General features: G+C 46.0%; 1 protein-coding gene across 2 annotated transcripts; it reads left to right on the plus strand.

Annotated features, from left to right (window-relative positions):
* The first annotated feature begins 2700 nt into the window (after positions 1-2700).
* LOC311525342 (uncharacterized protein) lies at positions 2701-13092 on the plus strand. Of its 2 annotated transcripts, none has more exons than XM_084637407.1 (2): positions 2701-2834; positions 9231-13092. In XM_084637407.1, the coding sequence occupies exons 1-2, from the start codon at positions 2783-2785 to the stop codon at positions 10253-10255; spliced, it is 1077 nt and encodes a 358-aa protein (XP_084493533.1). In that variant the 5' UTR covers positions 2701-2782; the 3' UTR covers positions 10256-13092. The 2 variants fall into 2 exon arrangements, with proteins under 2 accessions (XP_084493533.1, XP_084493534.1); XM_084637408.1 differs by lacking the exon at positions 2701-2834 and adding an exon at positions 6398-6485.
* The last annotated feature ends 2859 nt before the right edge of the window (positions 13093-15951 follow it).

Genomic DNA, 15951 nt, shown 5'->3' on the forward strand with positions numbered 1-15951 from the left:
TCATCCCAACACCTCGATTGGTGGGGAGAGGGGAATGAGGAAGCCCACAGACCCTGGGTATGGGGGCACAGAGAGCCCCTGGCATGGCTAAAAGCCATGAGCAGTTAGGAACAACAGCTGTGGGCCAGAGCCTCGGCCAGCAGGAGGGAGTGTGAAGTGTCATTCCTTTTGCCCTCCTACCTCTGTCACCCAAAGCTTCCTCCATGCTGGGAGAGAGAGGGGACAGCAGCTGTCTGTCCATCCCTTCCAATCCAGAGGGAAGAGTAGAAAAAGGAGAGACAGACAGATCCCTGGCACAGGGTGGAGAATAGCAGGAAAAGGGTGGGGGACACAGAGCCCCTGGCATAGGGGGCATCAGGGAGTTCCTCAAACAGAGGGGGCAGGAGGGTCGCACAATGGGGGCTTTTGGTGGGAACTGAGGGATGCCAGGAGCCCCTGGTGTAAGCTAGGCCCACAGAAGCAACCATGTGCGTGACCTCTCCCCACGCCCAGTATTAACACAAGTACCTCACGTTTACAGAGAAAATCTTGAAAATGTGACCTAAGTGCGCTCGAAAGGCTCAGAAACTAAAAGACAAAGAAACTCACTCACTCTCAAAAAAAAAATAAAATAAAATAAAATAAATGAATGAATAATGATTTATAATCCCACCTCCTGATTTTTGAGGTCCTGCCGCATGATTCGAGGCTGTTTGAGGCTGGCAGTACTCAAGTTGATAAGAGACACGTTCTGAGCTCTGACAGACTTTGAGGAGGGTCAGCGACGCAGGCCCCCTGCTGCTCTGGAACTCCCAATTAATGCTCCATTTGACTTGTCTGGTCGTTAGACATGCCTTGACATGCATAAGTACAGTGGGTAATTCAGTCGGGGTCTGGGCAACACTCACACTTTGGAAAGACTTACATAATCACAGGCCGCTGTTTCTGGCTCAGATCCTGCCAGCAGATGTGTTGGTATGGCCCCGTATGCCTGCATGGTGCCCCTTGGGACCCACCCCAGTGCATGTGTGCGCCAGATCAGGCCCAACAGGTCATGGTCTTTCTTCTAAAAAGAAAAGGAGTACTTGGAATGCATCCGATGAAGTGAGCTGTAGCTCACGAAAGCTCATGCTCAAATAAATTTGTTAGTCTCTAAGGTGCCACAAGTACTCCTTTTCTTTTTGTGAATACAGACTAACACGGCTACTACTCTGAAACCTGTCTTTCTTATGCATCATATAGATTCATATTTTGGAAAGCTACAATAAAAATGTCATAAAAACATATTGCCTATAAAATACCAAACAAGAGAAGTGATTCCTTTCCATTGGATTTTGTCAGAACAAAAGCAGATTTTAGAAAACAAACAAACAATCAATCTCCCTGTCGCCCCCCCCACACACCCCTACCCCCTGTGAATGCCTGAGAAGTCAGTTCTCAGGGTAAATCTGATTAGAAACAATTATTTTACTTAATACTAAATTACAGTGAGAGCATCATTCACCCAAAATGGTCTCCAATTCCTTTGTAAACCCAGAGCCTGGTGCCAGAGGTTGGAATTTAGGAGCTTAAGAGAGTTAGGCACCTAATTCTTCAAACCCATTAGGCAGTCCCAGCTGTAGTCATGACATACACACGCAGTCCCATTGACAGGTTTGAGGGAACATTTACAATCTCTGGGTCTGATCCTGTACAAGCCTATGTAGCGGATTAAGCTAGCTCATGGAAGTAATCCTTTGAACACCAATGGAATTACTCATGCGAGTAAAGTTACTTGTGTATGTAAATGTTTCGGGAGCCAGGCCCTATAAAGAGGTGCCACTTAAAAGCACCACTGAATTTCAAAATGTATTTAACAGCAAAATTCCACATGACAACAGTTTAGTGGCCTGATGCAATGCCTACTGAAGTCAATGAGAAGACTCCAGTGGTCTTCAGAGGCCACTGGATCAAGCCCTAGGAAAGGAAAAGAGGAAGAATTTCATATCTTGGGGGTTTGCAGACAACCTAAATAGAAGAGCCAGCTTTCAACTCATGTTCCTGTAACTGAGCACAGGTTTTCCAATGAGCATATAATAATTACGCAGCAGCTGCCTGAATTTGGTGTTGGGTCGGTTGTGCCATTTACTACATTCAAGCAAACCAAAATTCTCACCAGTGGTAAAACTAATGCGGGGGAGGAAGCCAGGGAGGGGAGAGAGAGAGTAAGAAATCAGTCAAGTGATTTTCCCCCCTCAACTCAATTGTATTTTTGCTACAATCAGAGGCAGCTATCCCAGCTCTAATATGTTTAGTGTACATAGAAGTGACCACTCCTTTTGGGTGCCCAACATAAGACACCAAAGGCTTGATCTTAAAAGAGGTGCTGAGTACCTGCATATCCCATTTATTTTAAACTAGAACTATCTGGTCTCCACATTTCTGCAAATCAGGCCCCCATGGTGGTTTAAACTGGGCTTCTAAAAATGGAGACACACCTCTCCAAAAAATAAAATAAAAATCCAATGATCACTTTGAAAGTTTAGCCCTAAAAGCTCCAACTAAGCTCTCAATGACTGATAGCTAGTTACGCTCTCAGTGGCATGAGCAATGCTCCCTTTGCTGTTTTCCTTTATTGTTAATCCCAGTCCGTTATGGTTTTCATGCACACAGGAATGCTGATTTATTGCATTCATTCTGAAGGGTATAAATACAGAATTACAAGGTTGGGGAGGGCCATGCCAAAGCTTTCTTCAAAGGGCATGAGAGAAACAGCAACCACTTCCAGAAGTGACAGAGAGCCTTTAAAAGGCTCAGTGTTGTCATGTTTTGGACAATCCTTTTTGAAGAAACACAAAAGAAGGGCTGCGGTGAAGGTAAGGTAAAAAAAACTATAGTATTGCTTTGCACAATCTGAGGGCAATATTAAATGTTTGTGTGTATATATAGTTGGTATTTTCAAAAGAAACCATTTACACTTAAAATGTTTAATTAAATAAAAGTAGGAAAAAGATTTAAACAAGTCTGTTCTTTTCAAAGGATTTAAATAACTATTCCAATATTCTTGGAGTCAAGCAAATGTAATTTTACTACAATATCATCAGAGAGCTGGAATAAAAGCATTGTGCTTTGATATTTGAGTAAGGAACATTTGATCTGAGAACTATATTTTCACCGTAGGTCAGAGTGGCCAAGGTGAACTTTATTGTAGTAGCTCCAAAGTACTGTGGAACACTCAGGTCACACCAAGACTTGACCTGCAACCTTATTCACACAAGTCAGTCCCTATTCCCAAAGAGGGTCACATTGAGATTTCCCTGGTTAACTGTTTGCTGGATCGGGCCCTGGCTCTTTCAAGAAGGGGTCAGGCTACAGCAGAAAAGAGTGATGTCTGCACAAAAAGGTGGAAACAGCAGCAGTCAGCTAGAAAAGCCAGACTGATGCAGTTCAACTCTGTATGATCCTAATTCAGGAAAGCACTTAAGAACATGCCTAAATCCATCCTTAGTCAGGAAAGTCTTATTGACGTGCTTAAGTGCATTCCTGAATTGGGGCCCATATGCCTTATCGCTCACCATTTCACCTATACAGGCAAGGTCAAATTAATCCTGACTATGGTTAGTGGTATGGGGAAGTCAGCATTTGGAACCTGCTTAAACCAAAGAAATCTCATGGCAACCCCATTTAAAACTGTATCGTAGATTGAGTGGTAGACAAGAGGTCCTGAATTAAGACAGGTAATCTTTACCCATCCCCCTGTTCCCCCAGTTCTACATAATTATATTGAGATCATTGCAATGGTTAGTGCTGAAGGGCAAATTCAGTCATATTTCATTCATTTACATGTCCAGGGACCAACTAAGAGGACGCAGAAGAAGCCTTTCATTCACAAATCACAAAACTAGTGCATCTCGATGGCAGATGTTGCCTGTTTTGAAAAGATTATTTACAGCAGTAATGATAAACTAGATGGGTTCAGGGCCATCTGGTTGGAATTCTGTCCTCCCTGAATTACAGTGTAAAAAAGTTCTGAAGCACAAACTCCTGAGTTTCATCTTCAGGCTAGATTCTACTCTAAGCTCCATCTGGGGTAAATCTGGAGTGACTCCACTGACATCTGTGGAGCTACACCAGATTTATTCCAGTGTAAACAAGAGCAGGATGAGGTTTGCTGCTAAGCCTGTCAGATGGGTAAGGGTTCAGTTACAGGGGGAATATGATTGCTTAGCCCCATTAAAAGTGCACAATAGCTCCCCTTTGCTGTACATCAAGACACAGCAATTGAGACAGGAGCTGGAGGATTCGTCTACTGGAGACATTTTACTACATAGGTGAATATCTCCTTGTCCATCAACTTAGATTTAATAATGACTGACTTGACCATGCTATCAGCATGATGTTGCTCACACAAATGTTATGGCATTTCCCATTCTGGATTTTTTCTTAGCCACAGTGTATTAAGTATTTCTGAATTGCATTTTAATATTTTGTCCTCACATTTTCCCTCTCACCCACAAAGTCGAGGGAAGACACTTTACGATTCAGCATGGTTTTGAAAACTACACAGCGAGGCCTGATCCCACCACGTGTTGCCTCAAGTGGTGAGGGGTCATTTCCCACCAACGGTCGTACTTCTATCTAGGACATACGTCAAAAGGAGTTGAGGGTGACCAGCACCCCACAGAATCAGGAGTTTGCCATGGATGACAGCATGGTTGTTTCCACTGGTCTTTGATTCTAAGGCTGAGCATCATATTAATAAGTGAATAGCAAAGTGGAGGTATGGTGTTAGTGAAACCCCCTTGTAAGTGTGTTTTACAGGTCCTTCTCCTCCCCCCGACCCCCACTGTTGATCCACAAAGAATCTGAGTCTGATACAGCCCCAGACAAAAGTTTGGGCTCTTTAGCTCAAGCTGCAGCAGTTTGTGCTTTTAGGCCCGGTGGTCTCATGCCCATTGTATGGCCACCTCATTAACATCCATTTTGCCACCCTCATTCATGGTGCATCACATCTTATTCCACGAGTGACCACATGGAAACGAAGGGGACTTTGTAAGCCCTTAATGTGAACGTCTAACGAAGGTAACTTTTAAACTGACCAAGTTCTTGCATCCCTGCAGAAGAAGGGATAATGGTGCGGACGCACCTTTGTCTAAACGCGTTGACGTGTGTGGATTAAGGAATGCTACATAATGCTTAGCAGCAGCACTGAAGATTCATTTTTGATGCAGCAAAACACCTTGGCCAATACTCTACAGATAAAGGGATGTTGAAGAGCTATAATAAAACGGTCATTTCCAGTAATCTGGAACCTTTCCTCATCCTTTCCTTCTGTTTTTTTTGTAGGACAGTAGTGGTGCCCCAAATAGGCAAGGTATTGTAAAAAAAGATAGAAAGACTGTCCCTGCTCCAAAGAACTTTCAAACTAAAGAGATCTACAAACAGAGGCAATGTAGGGCAAAGGATGCAACCTACCAAGTAGTCAAGATGATGATTGGCACCTGGCATGAGAGCTCCATGTCACATTATATATCTCCATCTCCCCTCCCCTCCCCTCCGAACCCGAAAGCTTACAATCTAACCAGACGACGAAAAAGGTAGGAGGGCAAAGACAGAAGTGATTTGCCCACGGTCACACAGCAGGTCAGTGGCAGATCCAGGAAGAGAACTAGATCTGTCAACTCCCAGTCCAGTGCTCTATCCACTAGTCCAAATTGTGCTGTTCACTTTGTGCTACTCTAGTGCAAGAAACACAGAAGCCACCTGGATCTCCTTCTCAGTGGGAATAGAGGCAACGTAACAACCGTAAGCACCTCTCTTCCTGCAACCTCTAGCACAGCAAGCTTGTCACGGGCAGCGTGGAGAGGAGCAGACCAGGGGCATGCTGTGCTCCCGCTATCCCCATTTAGCGGACAGTCCCTTGGGATCCTTTGCTAGCTGGCATAAATTAGTGCAGCCAACAGGCTCTTCTAAAACTTCAGATGGCTCCAGGATCAAGGATCTGTAACCAGCTCCCTTGTGTTTCTCCCTCACCCCCACCTGAAGTTAGCAGCTGAGAATCAAGACGAATATACTGCTAGTATTTTCACACAGACTCAGTGCAATGCACATACAGCTGCTCTCTTCCTGTGGCTCCAGGACACGTACATAACACTTTTACCTTTTACTCTCTGAAAATATAAAACATTATACCTGATCATGACCACATTCCCAAAGCAAAGAGGATTTGCTATCGAAGCCGTTTTGCTGATAATACCATTGTCCTGCCTCACTGATTCCATTCTGCCTTTCCGGTAATACAAGGCATTTATCAAATTAGGATTCTCAGGAAATGCAAGGGATCCAGCAGTCTATATTTAGCAACAACAACAAAAGAACAGCACAATCAGCTGACTGGAAGCTGTTAGCCTGATGCACAGTCCAGTTTTAGACAGCATATCTTCCGTCTTGGAAACAAGGAGAGAAAGGTGCTGAAAACTGAAGATTAAAAATACACCCAGCTAAAAGAGAAAAACAAATATATCCAGGTAAGGAAAAAGGAGGGGGCCTCAAAAGCTGGAATTGAAATAGATCCTTTGTCTGGAGTGCTGCTTAAATGGGATCACAGCCATTAGAGCTTGTGAACCTTCAGGGATCTCAAACACAGGGGAGTCCACATATCTGTAGGTTCAGTGGGTATTGCTATTCCCACCCTGCACCTAGCTGGGGGACTAGGTGGGTCACAGGGCCTAGTGCTGTCACATGACCTCTGCGTGGCTTTCTACCACGGCGGTGCTGATGTGATCTCAGCTGGATTCTGTCTGAATTCAGCCAGGTCAGACGTATCTGTGTGAGTGTGCATGGGAGGGGAAGCAGAGGGACTACAACCAGGATGGCGTGTCTACAAAGTAGTTTGGAGGTGTCATTCCCTGCTCAGGTAGACTTAGCTAGGCCCTAAAAATAGTATAGTGGCGCACTGGCTCAGGCCAGCTCCCTGAATATCCCACACAACTCCCTGGGTATGTACATGGGTGGCAAGCCCAAGCTGCTTCCCAGGCCACCCCACCCTGCTATGGGGGGCGGGGGGAGAGGGGCGTATTCTGGAGCAGAGCGAATGCATCCGTCTACCTGGGCTGGGAACTGCACCTCTCAACTGTTGTGTAGACGTACCACGAGTCTGAAATCAACCCACTGCCATTTGAAGGTTTCATTGGAAATGCATAATTGGATTTTTGTTTGCTTTGGGGCCATGTGAGCAAGAAAGGAAGTTAATGGGAATTGCAGGTGCCCAGCCCCTTTGAATATCAGGCCATTTCTCTAGGTACGCATTGGGATATTTAACTCTAAACACCCACTTTTGGACAGCTGGGCCCTGATCCTGCTATCACTGACATTGATGGCAAAACACAGACGGGAGCAAAAATCAAGACCTAATTTTCTTATCTAGAGGCTTTAAAGAGGAAGAGTAGATGGAAAAGAAGGGAAGTAAAAAGCAAACCTGACACCTACTTTAAACAGACTAGGACTTATTTGAAGTTCAACAATTTCTGGGCTCGGTTTACTTTTCTGGTTGTATCTAAGGGCAGGTCTGCACTACTTATTAAGTCGATCTAACTTACATTGCTCAGGGGTGTGAAGACGACACACCCCAAGCAACGCAAGTTACCGTGACCTAAGCGCTGTCCACACTTGCCCTATGACAGTCGGAGCCGCTTTCTCATCAGCATAGACGCGTTACAGCCGCATCAGCGCAGCCGTGCCTGCGTAGCACTATCTGCGCAGACCTGCTCGAAGATAAAATCCAGGAATAGAGCAGAGCAGGTGGGAGAGTACACAGCAATTTCTACCCGGCGTGCCGAGGATGAGCAGATTGTTTGCATTCTATACGTGGTCAACTTGCTGTAGAGGTTCAACAAAGCCAGGATTTATTTCCAGCCATAAAGAAAGTGATAGATGTATGTATATAAGCATACAGTGGAGTTTGTACCATTCTACTCTGAGTATGCTCATACAAGTCTGATGAAGGGAGCCTGGGAACTTACATTTGTAACTCTGCTAGACACCGAAAACCAGGGACTCTGAGACGTTGATTTTATGGCTCATTACAACAATTTGTAATACACCTCACTGCCTGCTAATCTTTAACTACCCACTTCATTTTAAGTGGTCTCCTACAGCATGTGTGAGCCCCTTAGGCTTAACAAGCTGTTCCAAGTTGTGTTTAGCTAAGACACCCTGGTTACCTTCCCCAGATCCGAAGAAGAGCTCTATGAAGCTTGAACCTTCCACCAGCAGAAGTTGGTCCAATAAAAGATATTCTCTCACCCACCTCGCCTCTCTCATATCCTGGGGAAAACACCCAGTTACAACACTGCAAACAATTTAGAAGAAGATAGTCAACAACTGGATAAAGGGCATAATATGGTCATTTCTGCCAGAAAATACTTTAAACCAATAAACAAACTGGAAACAGCACTATGAGAACTGAAACAATCCTTAAGATTTTATGCTAGTTTTAAACAATTCCCACTGACTTGGGTGGGAGCAGTGCAGGAGCCGCAACCATCAAGAACTGCACGTATTACTCATATGGCGATGGAGCTACATTTTATTCCCTTTGCATCTGCATAAGCAGAGCAGTAGAATTACATTTATTTATACAGCCACCGGAACGGGTGAAAGGGAGGACGTTTTTGCACCATCATGTATGTTATTTCTTGGCCTTATGGAAAAGCTCAAACGCAACGTCCATTTAATATCAAATAGTTCCCCTATTAACTAGGACCCAATCTCACACTTTTCTCAGGCAAGCCACCCAGTTATACTGCGCGACACACCACAGGGAAGTGAGTGAGTAAGGACAGCAGGTAGAAGCCCCCCTTAGGCCTCTTCTGATAATCTTGCTCCTCCAAAACTGACTGTGCTAGAATGATATTGTGCAAATCTGTTGATTGTTTGTGTGTTTTCCCCTTGCATTGTTTTAGAAAGGAAGAAAGTTTCTGCCAGGAATTTCAGCTGCATGAGCTTCTTTACTGAATTATTTTTCCTTGACCAGGTCTGCGTAATCAGCCATGTGGTATATTTTGTTCATTACCCCTTTCTGAAATGCTTGAAATAAAGATTTAATAAGAGTATGGTTCTAAAGTTCCCAGGTACGCTACTGCTTACTTCTTGACTACGGCAGGGGCGGGGGAGAGGAGAAGAGGTCAAACGAAATTTACAGAAATGCCAGAGTTCCTGTAACAGAGTTGATCATTTGCATATGCTAATCAGATCTTGTATATTCTTTGCAGCAATGGCACCCCGCATACGACTGACTACATCAAAGCCTCTCCCAACTATCTGCGAAACCCAGGAGGAAATTTTAGAAGATGTCACTGGCCACACAAAAGGCTTTGGGAGCTTCTCTATCGACTCAGATTCTTGTTCCAGTGATGACTACCTTCAATCTATCTGCCATTTAGCAAGGCCCACCTTCCCAGGGTTTCCTGAAAACCCCTATGCGTTCCAAGACCAGAAGGTATTAGAAACACTCCAAAGAGCGTCCTGGTTCCCAAAGCTGGCAATGGCACAGCAAGTCATTCCAAAGTGCAAATTGGCCAACGTCTTCTCAGACAGGATGTCTTTAGAAAAAGTTAGTCTAGTACTTGACAATGCAAAGCTATACCCCTGTACCAGGGCTGATCCACTAGAACAGTTGTACGCACAGGCAGAGAAGACACGACACTATAGGGGGTGTGTTTATGATGAAAGCTCTAGCACGGATGACTCACAGCGTAGCCATTTCAGCCCTTGTGATACCAGGAGGGGGGGTGAAATTCATCCATCCACCTCTCAAGAAAAAATGACAGAGAAGCAAGATCTAGCTGGGGTATTCAGTTTTCCAAGGCTGCCCTCTCCAAGACCAATAGAGAGAGAAAATAGCTGCCCAGAGCAGAAGTGTCCGAAAAGCAGTAAGATAATGGCTGTTTCAGAAAATGATCAAACTCAGAAAGAAAACTGCACCCTATTTATTGATGGTAAACGGCTATGGCCACACCCACCCAGAGAGAAACGGCAAGGAAACAAGGTTTTGAGCTGCCCTCTACGAAGACAATGTGCTGTGTTCAAAACAGGAGGTGGCACCGAAAAAGAAGAGCTGAAATCTTCTAGCTATAACAAAATTGTGAAGGGAGATGTTCTTAATAAGCAAAGTTACCCACAATGCTTTCATGTAGATAAAAAAGCCATGATCCACAGCTGGATCTCCGAGTGCAAGTGTGCCTGGAAGGGAGCAAAGGTTAACGCTTGCCTACTTCCCGCCATCGCAGAAATATGAAAAACTGATGCTGAGCAGCTGCATCTTTTGCAAGAAATTGTGGCCTCTGTCATCTTAAATTTCTCCCTGCTACCTGCATGCATTGTGCAGAGAAGAGGGATGCCGTATACATGTTTACAATGAAGCAGATACGTTTGTGATCCATTACCTCTCTCACCTATGTGCAAACAGGCAATACATCTACGAATGTGGCCAAGCTCTTTTTTTTTTTTTATAAAAAGGAGGGTTCTAAGGATCGAACTATTGATTCGGCTCTCAGATATGCAGGCATTATTCGTAACAGCTTCTCTCCTCAGCTTAGCAACTCCTTTTGCACATGCCTGTCTTGTGCTCTGAGAACAGCTGTAATAATATGTGTGTCTACATCAGAGATGGAGATATCAGTCAGGTACGCTAGACAGGGGAAACAGCTGTTTAGAAGTGGGATGTGTAATCTGTAGGAGCATTGAGCCAATGGTGGTTTACAGCACATGCCAAAATTGGCATGTTCCACACTCCTGGATGTATTCACTCTGCAAGGAAACTCTTGCAGGATGCTTAGACAGCACTACGTGTCCCTTCTGACACAGTGCAGGTTCTGACAGAGGCTGGTCAGCCTCACTGCTAACTTCTCATTTGGCAGCTGGTGGGTTAAACATTTCAACATGTTAATGATCTAAAAATGATGAGGTCTCATTGATAAACTCAATCCATTAGCACACGAGGTGGAAAATATGAAAACCTCCATGGGTAGAACTCTCCTCGTGCGTACGCCAGTGTGGCTCTGCTAACTTCACTAGAAGCATGTTTGATTTATGCTGGCAAGGGAGGAGAATCAGGCACTCCATGTGTAGAAGCCTGTACAGTAATATGCCAGTGCTTGTCTTGTGTTGCTCTTATTGTTGTATATGAAAACTGTCTTTTTTCATTATTAGGGACTCAAGTGAATTTCCAGCAGTCCAGGTACTGGCATTCTCTTCAGAGTTATACTCCTCTCTGCCTGTGCAGACGAAGCTTTTGATTATGCTTATCCACTGATACTTAAAAGCTATCACAACACAATCCCACTATTTAAGACGTAGAGAACAAATAGATCGCAAACAGATTCTGCAACCCTGTTGTACTCTAGAATGAGCAGTGTTGTACAGAGGCAGCACAGTCTAGTGATTAAAGCAGATGATTGGAAGTCAGAGAATCCCGTTTGAGGTCCAACTCTGCTAGCATAGCAGCAGCAGCATGGGCTAGCCACTTTGCATACAAACCCGCCCAGACCCATGGGTAACTACTCAGGGTGGCTAGCCTATCCTACCGCTCGCCCCTGCCTGTGCTACTGAGGGTACATTGCTATTTTTAGCATGCTAGCTTGATAAGAGCTAGCGTCTATCTCATGGAGCTGGGTCTGTAATTCCCAGCTCAAAGGGTAAATGCAGCCTTAGTGTGTTGCCTTGGGCAAGTCAATTTCTGTGCCTTTATGTCCTTACCTATACTGCGGGGCTAATAATACGGACTTACCTTCGTGTGAAGTGCGGCGAGAGCCAAGGAGGAAAAGCTCTGTGTATGTGCCCTGTAGTACTCGTGTGTGTCTCCAGGTACACTGAACCCTATGGTATATATAAAGCGATCCATCTTTTGTTAACCTTACATCTGTAGCGATACCAGTGAGTGAGTGAGAGAGTCGGAGTCATGAATCTGGATTTCCCCTAAAACAGAGCACAAACCATCAGGTCACCACTAAATTATCCATGTTGGACGTATGAAAGAGGCATATGAAAAATGACTGATTCCGTGACTGTGCAATGCATGTGCATTTTAACCACAAAAGTGTTAACTAATGTAAGTGGTCAGGGATGTCTATGGCTCAGTCAGCATTTTAAAAACAAATGTAGAGGCAGTTTAAAATAAACTCCTTTCTATTTTAATCCTCCTTTAATTACAGCTGTTTCTTGTAGTATAATTTAGATTTATTACTTTGTGCAGATGAGTGTCTAAATGGATATAAGGGGATGCTAATGACTACTTGAGAGGACTGCAGGGGTACTTAGCTACTTAGAGGTGAGAAAACCTCCACAACAACCAAATCAATTATAACTCAACCATTTAAAGGGTTGTGAACAGCCGTAAAGCACACATTTCATTACTCACAGAAAGATGCACATCTCACTCCGTAACCAGTGGAGAAATGCAAGGGGAAAATGTCTGCAAAATATTACTCGCAGTGAATCAGTTTGCAGACAGAATCCTGTGTATGCGGGTGAAGCTTAAAAGAGAAACTTATGATTACAAAGGTGTAATCATGAAAGATGCTCAGAAAACGATACTCAGATTTCTGAAAAAAGCTCATTAGATTAAAGCAAGGGCACAGTTTCTCATCAGCACCTACTGGTTAGTAGGCAAGTTTGAAGCTGTAGATACCTTACCTTTCTGACCCATACAGACCCTGAATTTTTTTGGCATTCCACCACAGCATGGTAAGCTGTTGAGCTGAGAAGCTTTCCATTTAATTTTCTTAATGTATGACTTGGCCATATGGAAGATCCACAATGGAATAGGGGAGAAATCTTTTATTCCTCTAAAACCTATCATCTCTAGCTTTTACAACTCACAGAACAATGGTGAATAACTGGAAGGCTGTCTGCATGCCTCATTTCCTCCTTTATGCTTAGCTCCCTTCTGTATGTGTTAACTGTTTTCTTGAAGCACCATCTGGAATAAAAGGATGCTGTGTCCCCCTCAATAATTACCCTCCAAGTAAATATTTATGAGGCTGCAATGCCTAGCAATTCTGTGCCTATTGTATGTACCACCAATAGACAGAAACGTCTTTATGCTTGTGAGAGGGTAAGCAAATAAAAATGTTCAATGAGATTGTAGCAGTACCTGCTATTTTCAATGTAGCTGTTACCTGTATGGCATTTAGGCCACACGACCATTTGTATGACGTGTATGTGCAAACTGACTCCACGGCAACACATCCATTTTAAGACAGCTGAGAGCACCTTGACAGCCATGTTGCGCGCTGTCCTGCAGGGGCGGCAGGTTTGTATACTTTTTGGTGGTGCCCAGAATGGGTCCAAGTCCCTCCCCCCACACCTGCCTAAGGCTGTGTGAGGGAGTTTGGGTGCAAGCTCTGGGCTGGGGCAGGTGTTTGGGGTGCAGCACTTACCTTGGGTGGCTCCTGAAAGTAACCTGCACCCCCCTTCTGACAGCAGCTCCTAGGCAGGGGGCCAGAGGAATTTGTGCACCGCTGCCTGCAGGCACCGCCCCCGCAGCTCCCATTGGCCGCAGTTGGCAAATCCGGGGAGGGGGGCAGCACGTGGAGACACACACAATCCCCCCGCCACAGGGGCTGCAGGGATGTGCCAGCTGCTTCTCGAAGTGGAAAAAGTGGGCAGGAAGCCACCTTAGCCTCCGCTGCTGGCGGGAGCCCTGAGCCCTTTTAAATTGCCCGGGGGCGGCAGACGGCAGCGGGCTGGGGGAGGCGCATGGGGCTGGCAGGCAGGGCTTGGGGAGAGACCTGGCCTTGAACTTTGGTGGAGCTGGGCCCCTGTGCTCTCATATTGGTGGAGCACGGGCACCACGGGCCCATACAACTTGCAGCCCCTGCCTACCAGGCAGGAGGCCTGAGTGAGGCTCAGTAAAACCAAAACTCTCTTGAAATAGTTTGACTGCAGGGGCTGAGGCTTTAAGGAACAGATCATGAGCCTCACAATAAGTTGCCAATGCAGCTACCTGCTCACAGAAGGCAGGAGCAGCATAGGTAGGGAGGGAGTAGGGCAGCAGAAGCAAGGGAGGGGGAGTTCCAGCAGAAGTGGGAAAAGAAGGGGGAACTGCAATACTGAAGGTAAAGGGGAGGGGCAGAAGATGAGAGAACTCAGGTGAGGACTGACAAAAACAGAACCTATCTGGAGGTGGAAAAGTGGCGGGGGGGAAAAGGGGGCAGACATGACGGAAAGTATGAAATGGAAAGACACCGAAGCAGCGTTCGCCGAAAGAGAAAGTGAGGGTAGAGGGATTTTATTTTTATTGGCTTCAACCAACCTCAAAAAACTTCCCCCCTTCAGCTTTAGAGAAATCATTTTTACAAAGCAGAGCACTTTGCCTGCTTTATCACCCCTGCGTCTGTGTTAAACCAGCGTGCCTCGCTGCGGCTATGGGGTTACAGGGAGGGTAATTAACCATTGGAACAAACTTACCTAAGGATCTGGTGGTGGATTCTCCATCATTTGCAGTCTCTAAAATCAAGACTGGATATCCTTCTAAGAGATGTGCTCTGGCTCAAAGAGCAGTGACTGGCTTAATGCCAGAATCAGGAGGGGAGATTCTCTGGCTTGTGTCGTATAGGTGGTCAGGTCTACATGTTCCTAACAATCCCTGCTGGCTTTAAAATCTAAGAAGCTATTAAGGAAATCCAATTTATGGATAACAAGGTCAAAATCCTGATATGAAAATTTTGGCCTTGGTGATTTCCTAGTTTAGCAGATGCATCAAACTTCCTATCCTTTCCAGCAATCCAGGACTCCTCAGAATAGGGTGACCAGACAGCAAGTTTGAAAAATCGGGACGGGGGTTGGGGTCGATAGGAGCCTATATAAGAAAAAGCCCCATATATCGGGACTGTCCCTATAAAATCGGGACAGCTGGTCACCCTTCCTCACAATCACGATACAGCCCCAGCAGCTATACTCTGGTGCAATCCTGTTTGATCTATGACTGCTAAAAACCTGGGCAGAGCCTTCCATTTTACCTTGTGTTACGGGCTAGATTTGCTGCAAAACAAACATTTTAGCAAAAATACAGAAAACAAAGTATTTATGAACAGTCTCGTGACTAGACCCAGCAGAATCACGTTGCTGGTATCTGTGTGGAACAGCTGCTAGAGCAGGGGTTGGCAAACTATGGCCCAGATCTGGCCCACCAGTCATTTTAAGCTAGTTCTCAAGCTCCCGCTAGGGAGTGGGGTTTGGGGCTTGCCCTGCTTTGGCACTCCAGCCAGGGAACAGGGTCAGGGGCCGCTCCATGCTGCTTCCGGAAGCAGTGGCATGGCCCTGCTCCAGCTCCTATGTGTTGGGGCAGCCAGGGGCCTCCATTCTGCACACTGCCCTGCCCGCCCCAACTGCCACCTCCCGCAGCTCCCATTGGCCTGCAGACAGGACAGCGTGCAGAGCTGCCTGGCTGCGGCTCCGCATAGGAGCCAGAGTAGGCACGTGACCACTGCTTCCGGGAGCCACTTGAGGTAAGCGCCGCCCGGAGCCTGCACCCCTGAGCCTCTCCCCGCGTCCCAGCCCCAGTCCCCCTCCCGCACTCTGAATCCCTCGATCCCAGCCCAGAGGACCCTCCTGTACCCCAAACCCCTCATCCCGAGCCCCACCCCTGCACCCTACTCCCCTGCCCGGAGCCCCCTCCAGCACCCTGAACTCCTCATTTCTGGCCCCACCCTGGAGCCTGCACCCCCAGCCAGAGCCCTCACCCCCTCCCGCACCCCAACCCCAATTTCATGAGCATTCATGGCCCGCCATACAATTTCTATTCCCAGATGTGACCCTCAGGCCAAAAAGTTTGCCCACCCCTGTTCTAGAGCTATAGAAGGACAGGGGCAGGAAGGGGGTGGGGGGAACACAGCCATAGGCCTGTCTGTCCCGGAAGACAGAGCTCTGGACTGTAGGAGCAGGCTGCAGCTTACAAGGTTATATTACGTTTAAATAAAAATAATTTAAATT

This window comes from Lepidochelys olivacea (assembly GCF_965140295.1).
Source record: "Lepidochelys olivacea isolate rLepOli2 genome assembly, chromosome: 8".
Lineage (NCBI taxonomy): Eukaryota > Metazoa > Chordata > Testudines > Cheloniidae > Lepidochelys > Lepidochelys olivacea.

Excerpts from the sequence above, each read along its gene's own strand:
- LOC311525342 (XM_084637407.1), top strand. The coding sequence starts at position 2,783 with ATGTTTTGGACAATCCTTTTTGAAGAAACACAAAAGAAGGGCTGCGGT. Across the intron at positions 2,835-9,230 it reads AAAGAAGGGCTGCGGTGAAG|CAATGGCACCCCGCATACGA; the intron begins GTAAGGTAAAAA and ends TATTCTTTGCAG.